Raw genomic sequence first — 18,382 nt, 5'->3', positions numbered from 1 at the left:
AAGACACTAAAACCCTGTAACAGGAGTCCCAGTGCCAATGTCCCACAAACCATTTTCTGCTTCCTGGGGCTTGGTGGGTGCCTCTTTCCAGGCTCCCTTTGAATGCTAGCTGTGGCCAGGGAACTGAGCTCAGCAAAGGCAAAGCAACGGACACAGCAGGCTCCCCAGCCTGGCCCGAGGGAGGGACATCCACCTCGCCCCCCAGCCATGTATCCGGACCCATTACCTGAGTGAAAAGCACAGATTGCTGTGTCTGGAATCTGAGGATGTGAGTGGGCCCCACCTCCATGTTGGTGCCTGCAGGAGGACCCCAGACAGTGACCCAGCAGGAGTGCCCTGCACCTACCTCCACACCACACACTGGACCCCAAACACAGAACTGGTTTTTATTCCAACCTTCATGGATCTACTGCTAAGACAATACAGATGGGGAGCCCAGCCCAGCGACCTGGGATCTCCTCCGCCCCTCCTCCCACCCGCCCCTTGGCGGAGCTCGGCCTACACCTCCCCGCGCGCATGCAGCATGAAGTGGCCGTGCAGCTCCCCCAGGTTGTCGAAGGAATCCTCACACTCGGTGCAGTGGTAGGTCCCCCCCTCCTCCTCGTCCTCGTCCTCCTCCCCCCGCCCCGTGGCTCGGCCCTCCCCTGCCCGAGACAGCTCCTCCTCTTCCTCGCCCAGGGCCTGGCCTTCAGGAGCTGGAGCTTCCTGGGGTGCTGTGGCCGGGCAGCAGAGCCGGCAAGGTGGGGTGCCTGGAGGGACCTCCCCAAGTGGTGAGCGGCCACACAGCTGGCAGGGCTGGGCTGGGGGGCCCGAGGGCTGGGCTGCCCGAGGGGCCCGGCGGGATGGGCCTCCCCTGCCCCCTCCAAGGCGCTGCTTCACCTTGTATCCAGGGTCATATTCAGGGTCATCAGTGGTCTCCTCTTCCTCCTCCTCCTCATCTTCCTCCTCTTCAGAGTCTGGCTCTGAGAGGGTGTATTCAGAGTCGGAGGAGTGCTCAGGGCCTGTGGGGACACATAGGACAGACAGGGGTCTCAGAGGACAGAAGGATAGACGGCCCTGCCAGCTGGCCCTCCCAGAGCCCTACTCAGGCTAGCCAGGGTGGAGGGCAGGCCTGGCCCTGGGCATGCACCCTGTATCTGTGCAGCAGCATGTGATAGCTTGCAAGGACTGCACCTATTACTGTAGCTCTGTCCACTACATTCATTCCCTCCCTCCCTCCCTCCGTTCCTCCCTCCCTCCTTCTTCCTCTCTTACTTGACTCAAGATCTTGCTGCTTTCCCTAGGTTGACCCAGAACATAGGCTCCTTTCTGCCTGGGCCTCTCAAGTGCTGGGATTACAGATGTGTACCACCTCACCCAACCATCTATTGTTATATTAAAAGCTGTTTTAATTGGGGTTGGGAAGGTGGCTCCGTGGTAGAGTGCTTGCCTCGCATGCATGAGGCCTTGGGTTTGATTTCTCAGTACCACATAAGCAGAAAAAGCCAGAAATGGCGCTGTGGCTCAAGTGGTACAGTGCTAGCCTTCAGCTGAAGAGCTGAGGGACAGCACCCAGACCGAGTTCAGGCCCCACGACAGACAAAAAAACAAAACAAAAAAACCCCTCAAGCCCCAGTACCACACACACACACAAACTAAAAACTAAATTAGATCTTGTGTATGAGGCCCTGGTGGTACTGGGTGGTACTGAGTGTCGGGTGGTGCTGAGGGCCTCACACTTGCCAGCCTGGAAGGATTCCGCTGAGGCAGCCTGGTTATTTTTAGGATGGGATCTGGCTTCCGCCCAAGCGCATGCCTGAGCTGTGATGTCTCCTTTTAGGCTTCCATCTTCACTTCACTGGGAACCCCAGGTGCACGTGACTGCGTCCTTCCACACAGATACCGACTCAAGGACTTCTGCCTGGGCTAGCCTGGCACCCCAATCCTCCCCATCTCAGACTCCCAGGCAGGTAGGGATTAGAGACATGCACCTGTCAACCCACCTATGGGTTGCAAAGGGAGCTTGTGAACCAAGATCCTCCCTACCTCAGTCTAGTAGCTAGGATTACAGGCATGAGTCACCAGTGCCCGGCAAAGTCCTATCCCAAGGGTGCAAAATCTACATGGATATCCATTAGTTCTCAGCAACCTTGCTTTCCTGGACCATTAGCCTCAACGACGTAGTCATTCAGTGTGATAAGACAGATGTAAACATCATCGTGTAAATGTGTGTGTATATGTGGGCATCACACAAATAGAAACTTGCTATAACCTACCCCCCTGGAATAGCACCTCTGCCCCTCAAAATGGTTATCTATATGCATTGGAAAGCTCTTTCCTTCTTCCTTCTGTTTTTTTTTCTTTCCTTTTGCTTTTAAAAGCAATGTTATTATGTCTATTCTTGTGTATGATTTCACACATGTGACACAAGTCCTATATGGAGGAACTGGGCCAAAGGGAACATGTATTTGCTTTTTCCTTGTTGTTTAACCTCAGGGCCTTTGCGCCTCTCTGTTCGTTCACAGACAGATCGAGCTCATTCCCTCCACTCCCCCACAGCTGTGACTCAAGTGTCACCTTATCAGGGACATTGTGCTCCCTGGCACCCCCTCCCATTCTTTCTCTGCTTGCTTTCCTCCATTCACATTTCTGGTGGTGTGCTCTCTCCTGTCCCAGCAGGGCCTTGGCTCACTGTGGTGGCCCCCAACATCAACAGTGCTCTTCATGCCTGCCTGCCTATTCATGTAGTGAACCTGAGGGCTGGAATTGCCCATCCTGGGGTCCCGGCTCTTGTGCATTCTGCCATGACTGGTCTGCCGACCCAGCTCCATTGTCTTTGAGCTATGGTGTGTGCGTCAGGTACCCTCCCCTGGGACCAGGCAAGAGGGACAGGTCTGCTGTGGCACCACGGGGCTGAGCTTCCCCAGCCTAGCAGGTTCTAAATGTCTGCTGAGCCAGGCGCCCGGTAGCTAGTCATTCTAGCTACTCAAGAGACTGAGATTCTCACTGCTTGAAGCCAGCCTGGGCAGGGAAGTCAGGCAGGAAAGTCTGTGAGACTCTTATCTGCAGCTGACCACCAGATAACAGGAAGTGGCACTGTGGCTCAAAGTGGTAGAGTGCTAGCCTTGAACAAAAAGTTCAGGGACAGTGCCCAGGCCCTGAGATCAAGCCCATGACTAATAAAGATAAAAAAAATTTTAAATTTAAATTTAAAAAAATGTCTGCTGAAGGGCTTCCCTTGGCTCTTGTTATCTTCTATTCCTGCCCTATCCTGCTATCTCCCAGCCATTCAACACACTTTTCTTTCTTTCTTCTTTCTTCCCCCCACCCTCTCTCTCTTTTTCTTTTTATCAGTCCTGGAGCTTGAACTCAGGGCCTGGATACTATCCCTGAACTTCTTTTGCTCAAGACTAGCACTCCACCACTTGAGCCACAGCACCACTTCTGGCTTTTTCTGTGCATGTGGCACTGAGGAATTGAACGCAGGGCTCCATGCATGCTAGGACAAGCACTCTACCACTAAGCCACCTTCCCAGCCCTCAGCAAACATTTTCTGAGTTTCAGTGTTTTTGTGGAGGTGGTGAGGATGGAGCTCAGGGCCTGGTTCATGCGAGGCAAGCGCTCTACTACTAGGCCACATCCTCATCCTTTTCCTGGGGCCTTCCATGTGCCGACCCCTCTGTCTGGAACACAGTCCCCCACTCTGGCTGCCTCCTTCGGGACCCAACACAGGCTGTCTCCTATGAGACCACCACCCTTATGCCCCAGACCCCCAGCCAGGGTCTCTCCCCCATTTCCTCTGCCCTACTCTCCCACTCCAGCATCCCCCAACATTGTCCAACAGGCTGTGGCCTTCAGGGCCCCATATGTCTCCATCAGCCTTGAAGCTCCCTCTAGGACAGGTGTGATATATGGGCCCCGGCCTGACCTCCCTCCTCTGCCAGCAGGGCTTGCTCCCTCCACACATCACCTTGTGGCCCACCAGGTGGTCAGCAGGCCCTGCTCAAGGCTCCTCCCACTCCTGTGCCCCATCATACCCTGATCACGCTGGGCCATGACTGCTTAGGTCTGGAGACTCCTCAGGACAGGTCCTGAGGACAGGTCCCATCTCATGTCCCTAGCTGTGCTGAGCATGGGGCAGGGGTAGGATACATTGTCTGAATGGCTGTGGCATAGAGGGAGTGCCCCCACCGTCCTCTCCCCTCGCCTGCAGGGGCCGGGTGCCCACTATGACACCCACTATGACTTCATGCAGCGGGCCTGTGACAGGCCATCAGGCTGCTGTCCATGGTAACAGGCAGGTCTTGCCTGTCCACCAGGACCTAACATGGACCCCACGCCCTTCTGTGCCCACCATGTCTTCTCCACCGAAGAGATCTTCAAAGTCCAGCATGGCCCCGGCTCCCTCCACTGGGCCTCCCATGCCCACCACAGCCTCCAAATCTGCCCCCGGAAAGACCAAATCAGCAACACCCAACAGCTCCTCACTGCCCCCAAAGCCAGCAACAACCTTCACCACGGTTATGAACCCAGGCAGCTCCAAGTCCGCTAAAACCTCAAGTACGAACCAGCGCAGCAGCAGATCCCAAGTCCGCAGCAAGGCAAGGGCACCCAGCCGGGCGAGCACCGAGACGAAGGCCAGCAAGGCCAGCAAGGTCAGCAAGGCCAGCGGCACGGGACACCACCCACGGAGGAGGGCACACAGCCGGGGTCGAACTCCAGGCAGAAAGGGAAGCCATGCATCCAAGAGGTCGCCGAGCCGGGCCAGCACCACCAGCAAGATGAGATGCCAAGGTACCAGACCAGGCGGAGCCAAGAAGGCGAGAACTCCTACTTCCCAGAGAAAACAGAGTCGGGGCAAGGGTTATGCCCGACCCAGAACCAGTGCCCAGGAAAGGACCGACGGCCAACCCCGAAAGATGAACAGGGAAAAGAGTTACAGCCCACCAGGAGTGTCTAACAGAGGCTGCTTCACGCTGGCCGCCCTCCTGAGCAGGGCCAAGAGCTTCAGCCCAACTGGAACCGGCTTCGAGCACGTGGGTTACAAACAGACCATAGTGTCATTGAGGAGGGTGAAAAGCTTCAGCCAGATGATGCCCCTCAGAAGGGCGCGGAGTTACAGCCCCAATGACCCGTCCAGCAGGGTCAAGGCTTGCAACCACGCTCGAGTCCCCAGTCGGACCCGCAGTCCCAGCATACCAGGTGCCGTGAGAAAATCAAGAAGTCGCAGTCGGAAGTTGAGTCCCTATAGGAGCTACAGCTACAGCAGGTCTAGAACCCCTAGAAAATCAAGAAGCCACAGTCGGAAGATGGCTCATGGCAGGAGCCACAGTTCCAGCGGGTCCAGAACCTCTCACAAGTCGAGGAGTTACAGTCGGAAGAGGACCCACGATGGGGTGAGAAGTTACAGTTGGAAGAGAAATAGTAGTCGAGCACGAAGTCGTACCCGGAAGGCAACTCCCTCCCGGGTGACAAGACAAAGCCAGTCCAGACCTCCTCGAAAGGTGAAACCCCAAAACCAATCTAAGACCCCCAAAAGGGAAAGCAGTGCCAGCAAGGAGAGAGCGAGCATCCAGTATAGATTATCCAGCAAGGACCAAGGATACATCCAGTCACAAGGCTCCAGCAAGGAAACAGACCACAGCCAGGCTAGGGTGACCAGCACAAAGAGAGACCAGAGCCACTCCACAACGCCCAGCACAGACAGGGGCCACAGCCAGTCCAGATCGTCCAGCAAGGAGACAAGTCGCAGTCGAGCTGGTATCACCAGCAAGGAGAAAGGCTGCAGACGACCTAGACCTAGACCATCTAACACTAAGAAAGACCACAGCCGATCGAAGACCTCTAGTAAGAAGAGAGCCTTCAATCAGTCTAAATCCTCCCAAATGAGAGAATGGAGACAATCCAGAGCACCCAACAGAGAGACAGATCGCAGTCAATCCAGTATCTCCAGCAAGGAAAAAGGTCACAGCCTACCTAGAATGTTCAACCTAGAGAGAAAACGCAGCCGATCGAGAACCTCTAGTAAGAAGAGAGCCTACAGCCGATCTAGACCCCCCAAAACAAAACAGCACAACCAATCCAGAACATCCAGCAAAGACACAGATCCCAGTCACTCTATAACCCCCAGCAAGGAGAAAGGTCGCAGCAGACCCAGAACGTCTAACACAGACAGAGACCGCAGCCAATCCTCAACCTCTAGCAAGAAGAAAACTGATAGCCAGACTAGACTCCCCAGCGAAGTGGTTGAATCCAGCCAACATGTAATCTTTGACAAAGAAACAGATCCCCGCCAAACTGAAAGTGGAGGCCTTAGCAACATCCCTAAGAGCTCTCCATCTAAGACGGACAGTCCAAGTCAGAACACAGACCAGAGCAAGGCACGGAGCCCCTCCCCACCCAATCTCCTCAGTGAATCCCAAGCCCAAAGCCAGGATGACAATCAAGCCAACACCACCGCCTTTAAGACCATCTTACCTGGGGAAAGGTCTTCATTATCTTCTTCCAAGCTGGCATAGCCTCCAGTCTCGGCTGGCTCCCGGGTCTCAGTCATGGCCAAGGGAGCAGACAGGAGACAGGAGCAGAGCAGCAGCTGGGCAGCGTCCCTCCCCGGCCAGCTCTCCAGTCACAAGTTCTTCTAACACAGGATGTTGGCAGGTAGAGAGGGATGCTGGACATGAGGAAAGAAAGGCCTGTGGTAACTCAATAAATTTTTACATAGCACTTATCCCCTACTGCAAGCCCAGCTGTGCGTTTCCTAGTAGGCAGGGGTGGGGTGCTAATGGTTCCAGCTATCAGACTGTCCACCCAGCTTTGAGCACCCATATTGCCCCCATGGCCTCTCATTTCCCTCATCTAACCTAGACTCTTATGGTTATACATGGGGTATCCCTGGCATGGGCACCTATGAGAACTAAGAGTGGAGTGGGGCCCAGGGCAGACATTACCTCTAGATGCTGCATTGGGTGGGGGAGGGGGGATGCAGGCTGGGAGAGGATCCAGTGTGTGGTACCATGGTACCATGGTACTTGGTACAGCAGTGATATGCCCAGCAAATCTAGAAGCATGTCAGCATTTAAACGATCCAAGGGGCTGCACTAGGTAAGTGAATATTGACTTTCTTCTGCATCTACTGACAAGTGCCTGTGTTTGAATGCCACAACTGTCACTCTACAGCTGTGTAGCTTTCAACAAAGGACTTCGTTCCTCCGGCCTGTCCCCTTCTGTAAGAATGGCATGCACTCCTCATATCCAAGTGGAGACAAGATCTCAGGAAAGCAGATGAGGAAGCTGAGCCACAGAAAGGACAGACACATAGTCACGCATCTCACTGTCTTCTACGTGGCTGTACTAGGGTTTACAGTCATGCTTCAAGGTGTTTTCAAGACAAACTATGTTTATTAGCATAACTTGCTGGTGCAGCAAGAACTCTACCACCAGTCTTCTTAACCCTAATCTTGCTATCTGGAATGTTCTCTTTCTCCCCAGTCAGCCTAGAGAACTCCTCACCATTCAAAGCCCAGAAAATTTAGCCAATAAAAACGGAAGGATTAGCCAGGCGCTGGTGGCTACTCCGAGCTACTCAGGGGGCTGAGATCTGAGGATAGCAGTTCAAAGCCAGCCTAGACAGGAAAGGTGGTGAGGCTCTTATACTCCAACCAACCACCAGAAAACTGGAAGTGGCATTGTGGCACAAAACAATAGAATCCTAGCTTTGAGCAAAAGAGCTCAGAGATAACACCCTGGCCTTGAGTTCCATCCCTACAACAACAACAACAAATAATAACAAAAACCGGGAGAGTTAAGGCTTAATTTTATGTAAATGATTAATATATGTATTTCTTGCACTATTTGAGTTGTATTTTTCTAAAGGATTACCTGAAATGCAAAATTAACTATATGTGTTAACTGTGTGTATGTACACATACATACATACATACACATGTACCCATTTTTATGCTGGGGATAGAATCCAGGACTAGCAATATTAGGCAAGTGTTCTACATATACGCCATGCCCTCTAGCATTTTCTTTTGTGACTGTCCAGGGGCTTGAACTCAGGGCCCAGGCACTGTCCCTGCGTTTTTTCACTCAAGTCTAGTACTCTACCATTGGAGCCACAGCTCCACTTCTGGCTTTTTGGATGGACTTTCCTGCCTGGGCTGGCCTTGGAACTATAATCCTCAGATCTCAGCCGCTTGAGTAACTAGGATTACAGGCGTAAGCCACCAGTATGTGGCCTCACCTTTGTTTTTTATATATGTGTGTATATGTAATGTATATACACATATGAACATACAGGTTCCTGAACTCAAGGCAACCCACTCACATTCAGCTTTCTTGCTCTACCATTTAGGCCACATCTCCCTTTGGCATTTTTTGCTGATTATTTGGAGATGGGAGTCTTGTGGACTCTTCTGCCCGGGCTGGATCAGAATTTCCATCTTTAGCTGTCAGTCCCCTGTGTAGCTAGGATTACAGGTGTGTGAGCCATCAGCGCCTGGCTATATCTTGTTTTTGGACAGAGTTTGCCTCGGCTGGCTTCACAGTAGATCCTTTGGCCTCTACATCCCAGGGATCTGGGATTACAGAGGCTGGCCAAGACACCACACCCACTTCAGGTATTTGCTATTCTAGCGCGTAGTCTGGATAGGGGGACAATCAGGACATCTGAGGTTTCCACCAGTCTAGCTTACCCTTCCCTTTGCCAACACACCCAATACCAGAGTATTCCAGTAATCAGGTGGAGGTTTCTCTGGGGCGACCAGGCTGGCTCCCACAATCATAAAGGGTCATTCAACTACTACAAGTCGCGGTGACATAGACCCCCCCAGAGCCAACACTAATCCAGCCCCAAGATGGCCCTAAGGAAGGCTGACAGGCCACAGGCTTCCACAGAACAATAAGGACCCGGCCCCACAATGCCCCGCGGCAAGTTCCCAGGGTGCCTGGCGCCCGTAACGACCACGCTCCCCCCAACGCCATGCTGAAAGCCCTCGGCGTTGCCACGACGACGGCCGGCGGAGGGACGCGGCGTGTGACAAAAGGGACGTGGGGGGGAGGGGGTTGTGCCTCCCAGAACGCCCCGAGCCTGACAGGACGGCTCCCGGACCGCCGCCCGCCGCGCGCCCCTTCCTCTCCATGGGCTCCCCCCTCCCCAGGCCGCCCGGGGGTCGGGGTGGGAGGAAGGGGAGCCTCGGGTGTCGCCCATCCGGGCCAGCGGGCTCGGTCCTCGGCCACGCCGGCCGCTCGGGTCACCGCGGCCCAGACGCCTCGGCGGGCTCCGGGGTGACGCCGGCCGCCGCTCCCAGCATGCCGCGGGGCCGTAGCGCCCGCTTCCCGGCATGCCCCGCGCGCCCCGACCCCGGGACAACTCACCGGCGTCGGCGGCTCGGGCTCGGCGGCTGCACGCCCGGGCTCTGCGCCTGCGTTGCGAGAGGAAAAAAAAAGAAAGAAAAGAAAAGAAAGAAAAGAAATGGAAGAAAGAAAAAGAAAAGAAAAAAAAGCAGGGTGGGAGGGGGAGCGCGAGGGGCGTGAGGAGCCTAGGGCGCTTGCGCGGCCAGTTGGACCATTCCCGGGGCACGGTGGGAAGAGGGGGCTCTCGGGAGTCGGGTCGTCGACGCCACCCACGCAGCGATTGCGGCGCTTTTGCCCCTCAGTACCCGGCTCGGACTTGGTACGGTCCGCGGTCTGAACGACCGAGGCGCTTGAGGGGCATTGCGCCTGCGTGTGCCAGGCGGGAACGAGCCTCGTCAAATAAATAAATAAATGGGCGACGCTGGGGAGTGGAGGTCGAGCTGTGAGGCCGGGTCTCAGACCGGAGGCTTGCTCATTTGCATAGCCCTCGCGCGGGGGCCCCCGAAAGGCCTCCTGCCACGGGGCGATTTGCATATTCCTGGGAGAGGCTGTCCTTCGGAGCGCAGTGATTTGCATATGGGCCAGCAGTGGGGGAGGGTCGCCTGAACAGAGCGCCTGCGCAGAACAACTGCAGACTAGGGCGAAGTGTGTGTGTGGCGTGGGGGGAGGGAAGGACGGGACACCCTGGTCGTATTCAGGGACCCTTCGAGCACAAAGGGCCAAGACCTCGACCAACACTCACAGCTTCTCACCAAGGATAACTTGTGCCGGGTAGATTTTTGCAGTGAACAAATAACCAGTCTGGTCCCCATCCTAGTAACGCCCCCCCCCCCAAGGAAAAGGAGAGCCACACGGATTAGATTGTTACCTAGAAGTGTTAAGACTTAGACTAAGGGGGAGCATAACACGAGCGTCTGCCCCAGCCTGGGGTTCTAGAAAGGCTTCCAAGAAGTTATTTTTTTAAGCCAAGTATGAGCAGGAGCCAACTAGAATGGAAATCATTCTGGCACAGGGACCAGCAAGGGCAAACGCCCAGGAGCAAAGAAGTGCGTGGTTTGATTGAGGAAAGGAAAAGCAGCCTCCCACTCCAAGAAAGAAAGGCTCCTCTGGGTGATTTTTTGAATCAGGAGTGAGAAGAGCCTCAGACCAGTCAGGCTTCGGAAGAACAGATTGTCATGTGGCAATTAAAAAATTCTCCAGTGGGTTCCCATTAACTCTTTTATCTTTCTGACCTCACCCACCTTTCGTTCATAGAATCCACCCTTCACACACCCTTAACAGCTTTACCTTCTTGAGCCTTAGGTCTTGCTGTTCTCTACCGGAGCATATTTTCACTCTGATTTCTGTAGAGCTGTTCTGGGCTCCCTATTCCTGTTTTGGCACTATGCCAATCCGAGAAGCAATAACCAGGATTCCAATCTGAGTGGGGTTACTTTAAAAGAGAAGGACTAGCACCATAGATGGTGGTTGAAAGGAGGCTGAGGGGAACAAGGGACTTAGAGGCCCTTTTGGCTACCGAGATATGCTTGAAACTTAGCATAATAGTCCCTCAAATCCCCTCCCTTTATTGACTTTAATAGTCCTCAATCCAATCTGAAATCGTTTCTTTGTTTCCTCCCCCCCCCCCAGTCTGTTTCCTCACAAATCTCCCTGATGGTCTCTGGATGTGCCCCACCTAGAGAGTATCTGATTTCACCTTAGTGTTCAATTGTATCACCTGACATTTTTTTCTTAGCTGTTTCAAGAACTCCAAGCAGTAGCTGGCACACTGTAAGGATTTTGTTATTATACTTGTTTTTGAGCATGGGTCTTGCTATTATAGCTCAGCCTGACCTTGAACTTTTGCTCCTCCTGCCTTGTTGCCTTGACTGGATTTTATTTTTAACAGTCTCTAACCTGGTGCAAAGCCTGCATTTGGGAGGTAGAGACAGAAGAATCTAGGGTTTCAGACTAGCCTACCCTACGTATGAAGACCGTCCCAAAACAAAGACAAAAAAAGATGATGGGGCTGGGTCCCAGTGGCTCACGCCTATAATTCTAGCTATTCAGGAGACTGAGATCTGAGGATCCAGGTAAAAAGCCAGCCTGGGCAGGAAAGTCTGTGAGACTCTTATCTCCAATGCTGTGGCTCAAGTGGTAGAGCACTTGCCTTGAGCTGAAGAGCTGAGGGACAGTGCCCAGGCCCAGGGTTCAAGCTCCACAACTGACACACACACACACACACACACAAAGACAATGTTTCTGTTACCCAGGCTGGCCCAAACTCTAGCTTAAGCAGTTCTCCTTCCAGAGCTTTGGAGAGCCACATGCATGCAGCAGCCCAGGTCATAAAGGTTTCTTTCCTAACCTAAAGTTAGAACAATACACACGAGGGCTGGGAAGGTGGCTCAGTGGTAGAGCGCTTGCCTTGCATGCATGAGGCCCTGGGTTCGATTCCTCAGCACGACATATGCAAAAAGAGAAAAGCCGGAAGTGGCGCTGTGACTAAAATGGTAGAGCTCTAGCCTTGAGCTGAAGAGCTGATGGACAGCGTTCAGGCCCCACGACAGGACACACACACACACACACAAAGAACAATACACATGAGATCTAGGTAAATGAGTGAGGAACCTGCCATGCTGTAGTAGGGAGATCCCAGCTGGAGCTGAATGGGTTTGTTGGGTTGTTTTTGTTCCTTCTTTCCTCTCTGACCTTTGTGGCTCAGTTTCCTAATTGTTAAGTGTATTTGCTGGCTACTGGTGTTTGAGATAGGCATCCACCAAGCAGTTGCCGGCCTTTTAGTAGACTCCCTATTCTCTCTCTCAAAATGTGGCTTCTCCGTTTTCTCACCGTACAACAATGCCACACTGAAGGGACTTGATCTAGAGGACACGAGAAAGTAGAGACTGGTTTTGAACAGGGCAGGGAAAGTAAGATGCGAACAATGGAAGTAGTGGGCCTGTGGCTCAATCTCAGCACTCAGTGGTTGAGGCAGGAGGATGGAGAGGGTTCAAGGCCAGCTTGAGTTATGTAGCAAGACCCTGCCTCAAAAATATATAACAACAACAGAAAAAGCAATAACATTTCCCTGGAGATTAATGTCAGGGTAAAGGATTCGGATCTAGGCTGTGAGGATGGGACTGGGTGGCTTAGTAGCTACCAGGCAGACTCAGTGGCTTATTTTATTACGCTGAAAATTTGGATGGTGAGAGCCTTTTCCAGTCTAGGCACCAGCAACTTGGGCTCTCCATCCCCTCCCTCCCCGACCCTTCGTCTCCCACCCAGTGATGCAGCCCTGGGCCTAGGGACAGATACACAGCCACCCCACACACTTGTTCTCTCCTCAGTTTAATGGTGGTTAGTGGGATTGCCAAACCCCCTCCCTTTCCCCTCCCCGTACAAAAATGTGTGTTTTTTTAAACAAGAAAAAGGGAGCAAAAGCCAGGAATAGGGGGGTAGGGGGTGCAATCTGATATTTCATACAGATTTTTGAATTTTTAATATATTATATATAAAACCATAGAGACCACGCACCCTCCCCCCAAACTCCTTTCTCCTCCCCGGGGGGCCTGGAGGAGAGATGGGGAAGGCCCCCCCCAGGAGTGGGTGGACAAATATGGGTGGGACAGACATCAGGAGGAGGTGGAGGGACAGGGAGCCCAGGAGCCTAGGGAAGGGGGTTGGGGATAGAGCTGGGGCTGCCTCCCTCACTGCCCCCATCAAAGTTTTGACACAAAGACACAGAATCCTGTTTCCAGGCCCGCCCCCTCCCACCCGTCCCCCCACCGTGCAAACATGGCTTTGCAAAGAGGTGCCCAGAGCTCTGTGGAACTCTTACAATGGCTGGCATGGGGGTCTGGGACCCCCAAAGAAATCTGTATTCCCCTACCCTGCCCACCCCTCCCTTCCCAGAATCTGATCCCTCCCCACAAGACCTGGTTCTCTAGCCTAGGGGCCCTGGCTTTCCCCCAGTTATGTTCCCACAACCCAATCCCTACTGCCCTCCCTGGACTTGGGGGTGGACCTTTGGCCCCTGCCCCCTGGGGGACCCGGACCTCGGGGGCCCTCACTTCTGGCCCTAGCACAGATCCAGGTATCCAATCCCCCATCCCTGCCCAAGCATCTGAGGTGTTAGTGGTGAGGGGGAAGCCCACCATCCCAGACTCTGGTAATGTCTTTGCTGGTTCCTTGCAGATGGCAGTAGGGGGGGACCCGGCCCAGGCCCAGGCCTGGGGTGGGGGTGGGGTCAGATGAAGAACTCTTCTTTCCTTTTGTGCCCATCGCTGCCATTGAGGAAGGCTTCTCTTGCTTCGCCCTGCTCATCCAAGCCACTGGCCTCATGGGTCAGATAGGAGCCTAAGGGATGGTAGATTTCCCCCCAGGCAGTGGGATGTTCAAGTCGACCAGCATGTTGGGCAGAGACATGGAAAGAGGAAGACAGACCAGGCCAGACAGACAGAGGGGGAAATGGAACACAGGAAGAGGGAGTCAGGTCCAGGGAAGAACAGAACAAGACAGGACAGTGGCAGAGAAAGGGGTAAAAAACGAGAATTAGGATTCCAAGTGCTCTGCTCTCCGGGGACTCTCAGCCTGAGGTCCCGCAGGATTCCCAATCTTCCAATCCACCCCCTTCTTCTGGCTCTAGGCCCCGCCTCTTTCCAACCCCACAGCCAACCACACCCATCGCTGGCCCTCTGGGCCCTGCCCTCACCCCCCACTCACCCTTCTGTCGCACGGAGCACCACACCATGCCCACTAGCACGCATATGATCAGAAACACCAGTAGCGCCAGGATGCCGCCCACAATGGCGTAAGGAACCGACGTCTGGGCTTCTACCACCGCACCAGGGTCTGCCAGAGGCCAGACAGGGCACAAGAAAGACCACGTCCTTAGGGATGTGGTCCCAGTCCTGGCCACACCTTTCTGCAGACTACATCTGAAACCTTGCCCCTTTCTCTGCGACACCCTTCCAAAACTTACTGCTCCCCCTCAGGCCCTTCTAGGGGTCCTCTTTCCAGATGCTCCATTTCCTGGAAAAATACTTGGTTTTTCTCCCAATACCTGCCCTGCCTCCTGCCCGGATAGAAACATGACAGACATCCTCCCCCCAACCCACCCCCTCCGTGACTCCAGCCCTGCGCCCGGCCCAGGGCCGCAGCTGCCCTCACCGTAGACCACCAGCACGTAGAGCGCCCTCGCGTGGCCGTGCTTGTTGGACGCCTCGCAGGTGTAGGTGCCGTTATCCGCAGAAACCAGGCCGGGAAGCGTGAGTGTCTCCCCCACGGCCTCCGCCCTCTCAGGCAGAGACTCATTCCCCCGGTTCCAGCGGATCTGGTTCGGCCTGGTGGGGGGACGACAAAGTACAGTGAGAGTTAGGAAGTTCCTTCCTAGCCCTTCATTGCTAGAAGACCATCAGGCCTGGGTCCAGCCTCCCCTGTCCGGGGATCTCAGGCTTCCTCGCCCTCCCAGGCCCTTCCACTCCTAGAACCCCCACCCAGAGTCCTGGGCTGCCCCAGGACCACCTCAGGACCGGCGCCCACCTGGGGTTGCCCGTGACGGCGCACGTCAGCACCAGCGTGTCCCCTTCCCTCACCACGGCTTGGGAGGCGTGGATCCGGGCCGTCGGGGAGTCTGTGGGCAGAGGGAAGAGGTGGGGGGGGATGGCGGTGGGGCCAGGCCGGCCCTCCTCCCCCAGGGGCGGGCGGCTGGCATGGGGATCCCCGGGGTGGACCCTGCCCTCCAAGCACTTACACTGGACGTCCAGCACGTACTGCGTCTGCTTGCTGTGTCCCGAGGGCAGCGCCTGGTTCTGCGCCTCGCAGATGACGATGCCGCCATCGTCCTTCCGGTCCACGCGGAACCGCACGGTGCTCGCCACGCTCCACACCTTGCCATTTTCCTGGCCACTGCTCACGCCTGCCCCCAGCCCCGCCCCCGACAACGTCAGGCCGAGGCGCTAGCTCCAACGCCCCACCAATCGCAACGCAGGGGGCTCGCCAAGCCCCGCCCTCGCCCGCAGACCACACCCCCGCCGGAGCCAAGTTCTACCACAAGCCCCGCCCCTTCCGGAGCCCCGCCCTCGCCTGCCTCCAGCCCGGGCACCTTTCAGCTCCTTGCGGTCGCGGTACCAGCGCAGGACCGCGGCGGGACGCGATCGAGGAACCAGGCAGCTGAGCTCCACCTCGCCGCCCTCCACCGCCTGCTCTCGGACCTCCACCACAGGATTCTCCGGGGCCACTGCGAAGGCGAGAAGGGGCGCAGGTGTCAAAGGAGGCACCCTCGAGGTGGGCTCAAAGCAACCAGACGAAGCCGTGCACTGGGGGCTAACGCCTGTCAGTCTGACGACTGGGGAGACTGAGATCCGAGGGCGGCTACATCCAAAAGTCCATGAGACTCTTACCTCCATGTAACCACCAAAACGCCGACAGTGGAGTTATGGCTCAGGTGGTAGAGCACCAGCCTTGAATGAAAAAGCTAAGGGACAGCTCCTGGACTCTGAACTCAAACCTGAGTATCTCTCCCCCTCCCCCAGCCATTCCCCCAAAAAAGCAACCAGGCCAGACACTGGTAGCTCACATCTGTAATCCTAGCTGCTCAGGAGGCTGAGATCTGAGGATGGCAGTTCAAAGCCAGCCCGGGCAGGAAAGTCTGTGAGACTCTTATCTCCAATGAACCACCAGAAAACCAGAAGTGGTGCAGTAGCTCAAGTGGTAGAGTGCTAGCCTTGAGCTGAATTGCCGAGGGACAGCACCCAGGCCCAGAGTTCAAGCCCCACGATTGAAAGGGGGAAAAAAAGCAACCAGGAGCAAAGATGTTCTGGGGGTCAGTCACAGAGATCAAGATGTTCAGGAAGGCAGCCATGGTTGCTGGGGCCAGATGTCCAGAAACTGAACCACAGCCAGGCCAAGAAGGTCTCAGGAGAAGAGAGGTGCAGTCGAGGAGGGTGGGGGGCAGTACCTAGCACAGTGAGCGTGGCGATCTGGTGGTGCGTGTCTTCTGTGTAGAGCTGGCAGAAGTAGCCACCCTCATCCTCCAGGCGGGCATCTGAGAGCCGGATCCGCACCCGACGTGGAGAGAACTCTTCAAGCTGAAAACGCTCATCCTTCAGGGCTAGAGAGGAAAGGGGGAGGCGTGAACATGGGACAAGCTGACCACAGGAGCTCACATCCAGCACTCTGCTTTTCTCCAGCTGGACCTATGAATAGTCTGAGCTGTCCAACTGCTTCCTCCCCATGGGACCCATCATGATTCAGGTCCTCCTGCCTGCTGGAGCCAGAAGCCAAGCCCCAGGCCCCTTCCTCCCTCCAGAATCAGTTATGGCCTCTTCTGGGACACTTAGTCCAAGCCCCAGCACTCACCTCGGGTGCCATTGAAGAAGAGGGTCTGCCGGGCTGGGTTCTGGATAACAACTATAGATCCATCATATTGGTGCAGACGACAGGTGATCTCAGCCACCCCGCCCTCAGCCACTGTCACGTTCTCTGTCTGTACTTCTTGTCCGGCCCCTAGTACAGTGAAGATGATAGGAGACTCAGTCTTTTCCTTCTGTTTCACTTCCTTGTCCATCCGAGTAACTCGCCAATCTGTCTCCTGCCCTCTCAGTCAGTAAATTACATCCAGCATCTCCCACAGGCTAGGAGCCAGGAGATCTCCAGCTCTGGAGGAGTTGAGACCAAGCCCCTGTGGCCTATGCTGCATGGGACAGCCCAAGGACACACCAAGGTCACAGAAGGCTCTAAAAGAAAGTCCCATTGGGACACTGAGCTGGAGTGCACCCAGTGTAGGAGGCTGAGGTGTATTCAGCAAATAGCACCTACCGTACCTGGGTATTCCCTGTGGCTTGTCTCCAAGCCACAGACATGGCCTCAGCAAGCAAGCTTGACTGTTCCTCCCAGAAAGGAGGGGCTCTGCCTCCCCTAAGCAAGGCAGGCCTTTCTATGGCACCCACCAGTAGCATTCGCTAGAGGTGACATAGGAATCGTGGAACCTTCTGCCACCCACAGATGGATAGTGGCCATGTTCCACTAGTGCTAAGCCCCATGAAAAGAGAAGCCCAGGAAATGGCCATCCCCAATGTCTGCCATGTGAGTGGATCTACCAGCCACCAATGCATCACAGGGTAAATGGAGGTCACAGAAATAATTCCAGGTAAGACCAAAAGAAGACTGCCCACTTGACCTAGCCCAGCTTCGAAAACAAATAGAATGAATGGTATTTAAGTCAGAAAGGTTTTGCTTTTTTGTTTTTTCAAATCTACTGGGTTTCTTGTTTTTACCATTACTCAGGGCCTGCGTGCTCAAGGCTGGTGCTCTACCACATGAGCCACAATGCCACTTCTGGTTTTCATTGGAGATGACAGTCTCACGGTCTTTCCTGCCTGGGCTAGCTCTGAACTGTGATCCTCAGATCTCAGCCTCCTGAGTAGCTAGGATTACAGACGGGAGCCACCAGTGTCCAGTTGTCTAATGGGTTTTGAACTGAGCTTGTACTTGGTAGTCAGAGCCACTTGAGCCATGTTCCCAACCCTTTTTTTGTTTTGTTTTTTTTTTTTTGGTCCAATCATGGGGCCTGAACTCTGGGCTTGGGCGCTGTCCCTCAGCTCTTCAGCTCAAGGCGAGCGCTCTACCACTTGAGCCACAGCGCCACTTCCAGCTTTTTTTTTCTGCATATGTGGTGCTGAGGAATCGAACCCAGGGCCTCATGCATGCAAGGCAAGCGCTCTACTGCTGAGCCACCTTCCCAGCCCCATCCCAACCCTTTTTGATTTTGAAAGGGTCTTAAGCTTTTGCCCTGGCCTTTACTTTTAAATATAATTTTATTATTAACTTTCTTGTTTATGTGGTACAGAGGAATCGAACCTAGGGCTTCATGCATGCTAGGTAAGCACTCTACCACCAAACCATATTCCCAGCCGCTTACCCTGTTATTAATCCTTCTGCCTTCCACATAGCTGAGATTATATGCATGTACTACCAAGCCCAACCCTAGCCACTAACTTTGAATGGTTTGTTCCATTGTAAAGTTAATGGATGCATCACACACTAGGCTATGAGGCTACTTTCCCAG

General features: G+C 54.5%; 2 protein-coding genes across 2 annotated transcripts; both read right to left on the bottom strand.

Moving 5' to 3' along the window:
• Positions 1-387: 387 nt before the first annotated feature.
• Znf428 (zinc finger protein 428) lies at positions 388-9,782 on the bottom strand. Its single transcript, XM_013032648.1, has 3 exons — positions 9,358-9,782; positions 6,457-6,649; positions 388-1,001 (listed from the first exon to the last, which is right to left on the bottom strand). The coding sequence occupies exons 2-3, from the start codon at positions 6,530-6,532 to the stop codon at positions 499-501; spliced, it is 579 nt and encodes a 192-aa protein (XP_012888102.1). The 5' UTR covers positions 6,533-6,649; positions 9,358-9,782; the 3' UTR covers positions 388-498.
• A 2,865-nt stretch (positions 9,783-12,647) lies between these two features.
• Positions 12,648-16,882, bottom strand: Cadm4 (cell adhesion molecule 4). Its single transcript, XM_013032605.1, has 8 exons — positions 16,675-16,882; positions 16,274-16,426; positions 15,419-15,553; positions 15,068-15,232; positions 14,857-14,947; positions 14,485-14,657; positions 14,038-14,166; positions 12,648-13,671 (listed from the first exon to the last, which is right to left on the bottom strand). The coding sequence occupies exons 1-8, from the start codon at positions 16,880-16,882 to the stop codon at positions 13,562-13,564; spliced, it is 1,164 nt and encodes a 387-aa protein (XP_012888059.1). The 3' UTR covers positions 12,648-13,561.
• Between the last annotated feature and the right edge of the window lie 1,500 nt (positions 16,883-18,382).

This window comes from Dipodomys ordii, unplaced genomic scaffold (genome assembly GCF_000151885.1).
Source record: "Dipodomys ordii isolate 6190 unplaced genomic scaffold, Dord_2.0 Scaffold156, whole genome shotgun sequence".
NCBI lineage: Eukaryota > Metazoa > Chordata > Mammalia > Rodentia > Heteromyidae > Dipodomys > Dipodomys ordii.
This window is presented reverse-complemented; position numbering and strand designations above follow the sequence as displayed.

Excerpts from the sequence above, each read along its gene's own strand:
- Znf428 (XM_013032648.1), bottom strand. The coding sequence starts at position 6,532 with ATGACTGAGACCCGGGAGCCAGCCGAGACTGGAGGCTATGCCAGCTTG. Across the intron at positions 1,002-6,456 it reads TAATGAAGACCTTTCCCCAG|GCCCTGAGCACTCCTCCGAC; the intron begins GTAAGATGGTCT and ends GTGTCCCCACAG.
- Cadm4 (XM_013032605.1), bottom strand. The coding sequence starts at position 16,882 with ATGGACAAGGAAGTGAAACAGAAGGAAAAGACTGAGTCTCCTATCATC. Across the intron at positions 15,233-15,418 it reads CGACCGCAAGGAGCTGAAAG|GCGTGAGCAGTGGCCAGGAA; the intron begins GTGCCCGGGCTG and ends GGCTGGGGGCAG. Across the intron at positions 14,948-15,067 it reads GTACGTGCTGGACGTCCAGT|ACTCCCCGACGGCCCGGATC; the intron begins GTAAGTGCTTGG and ends CTCTGCCCACAG.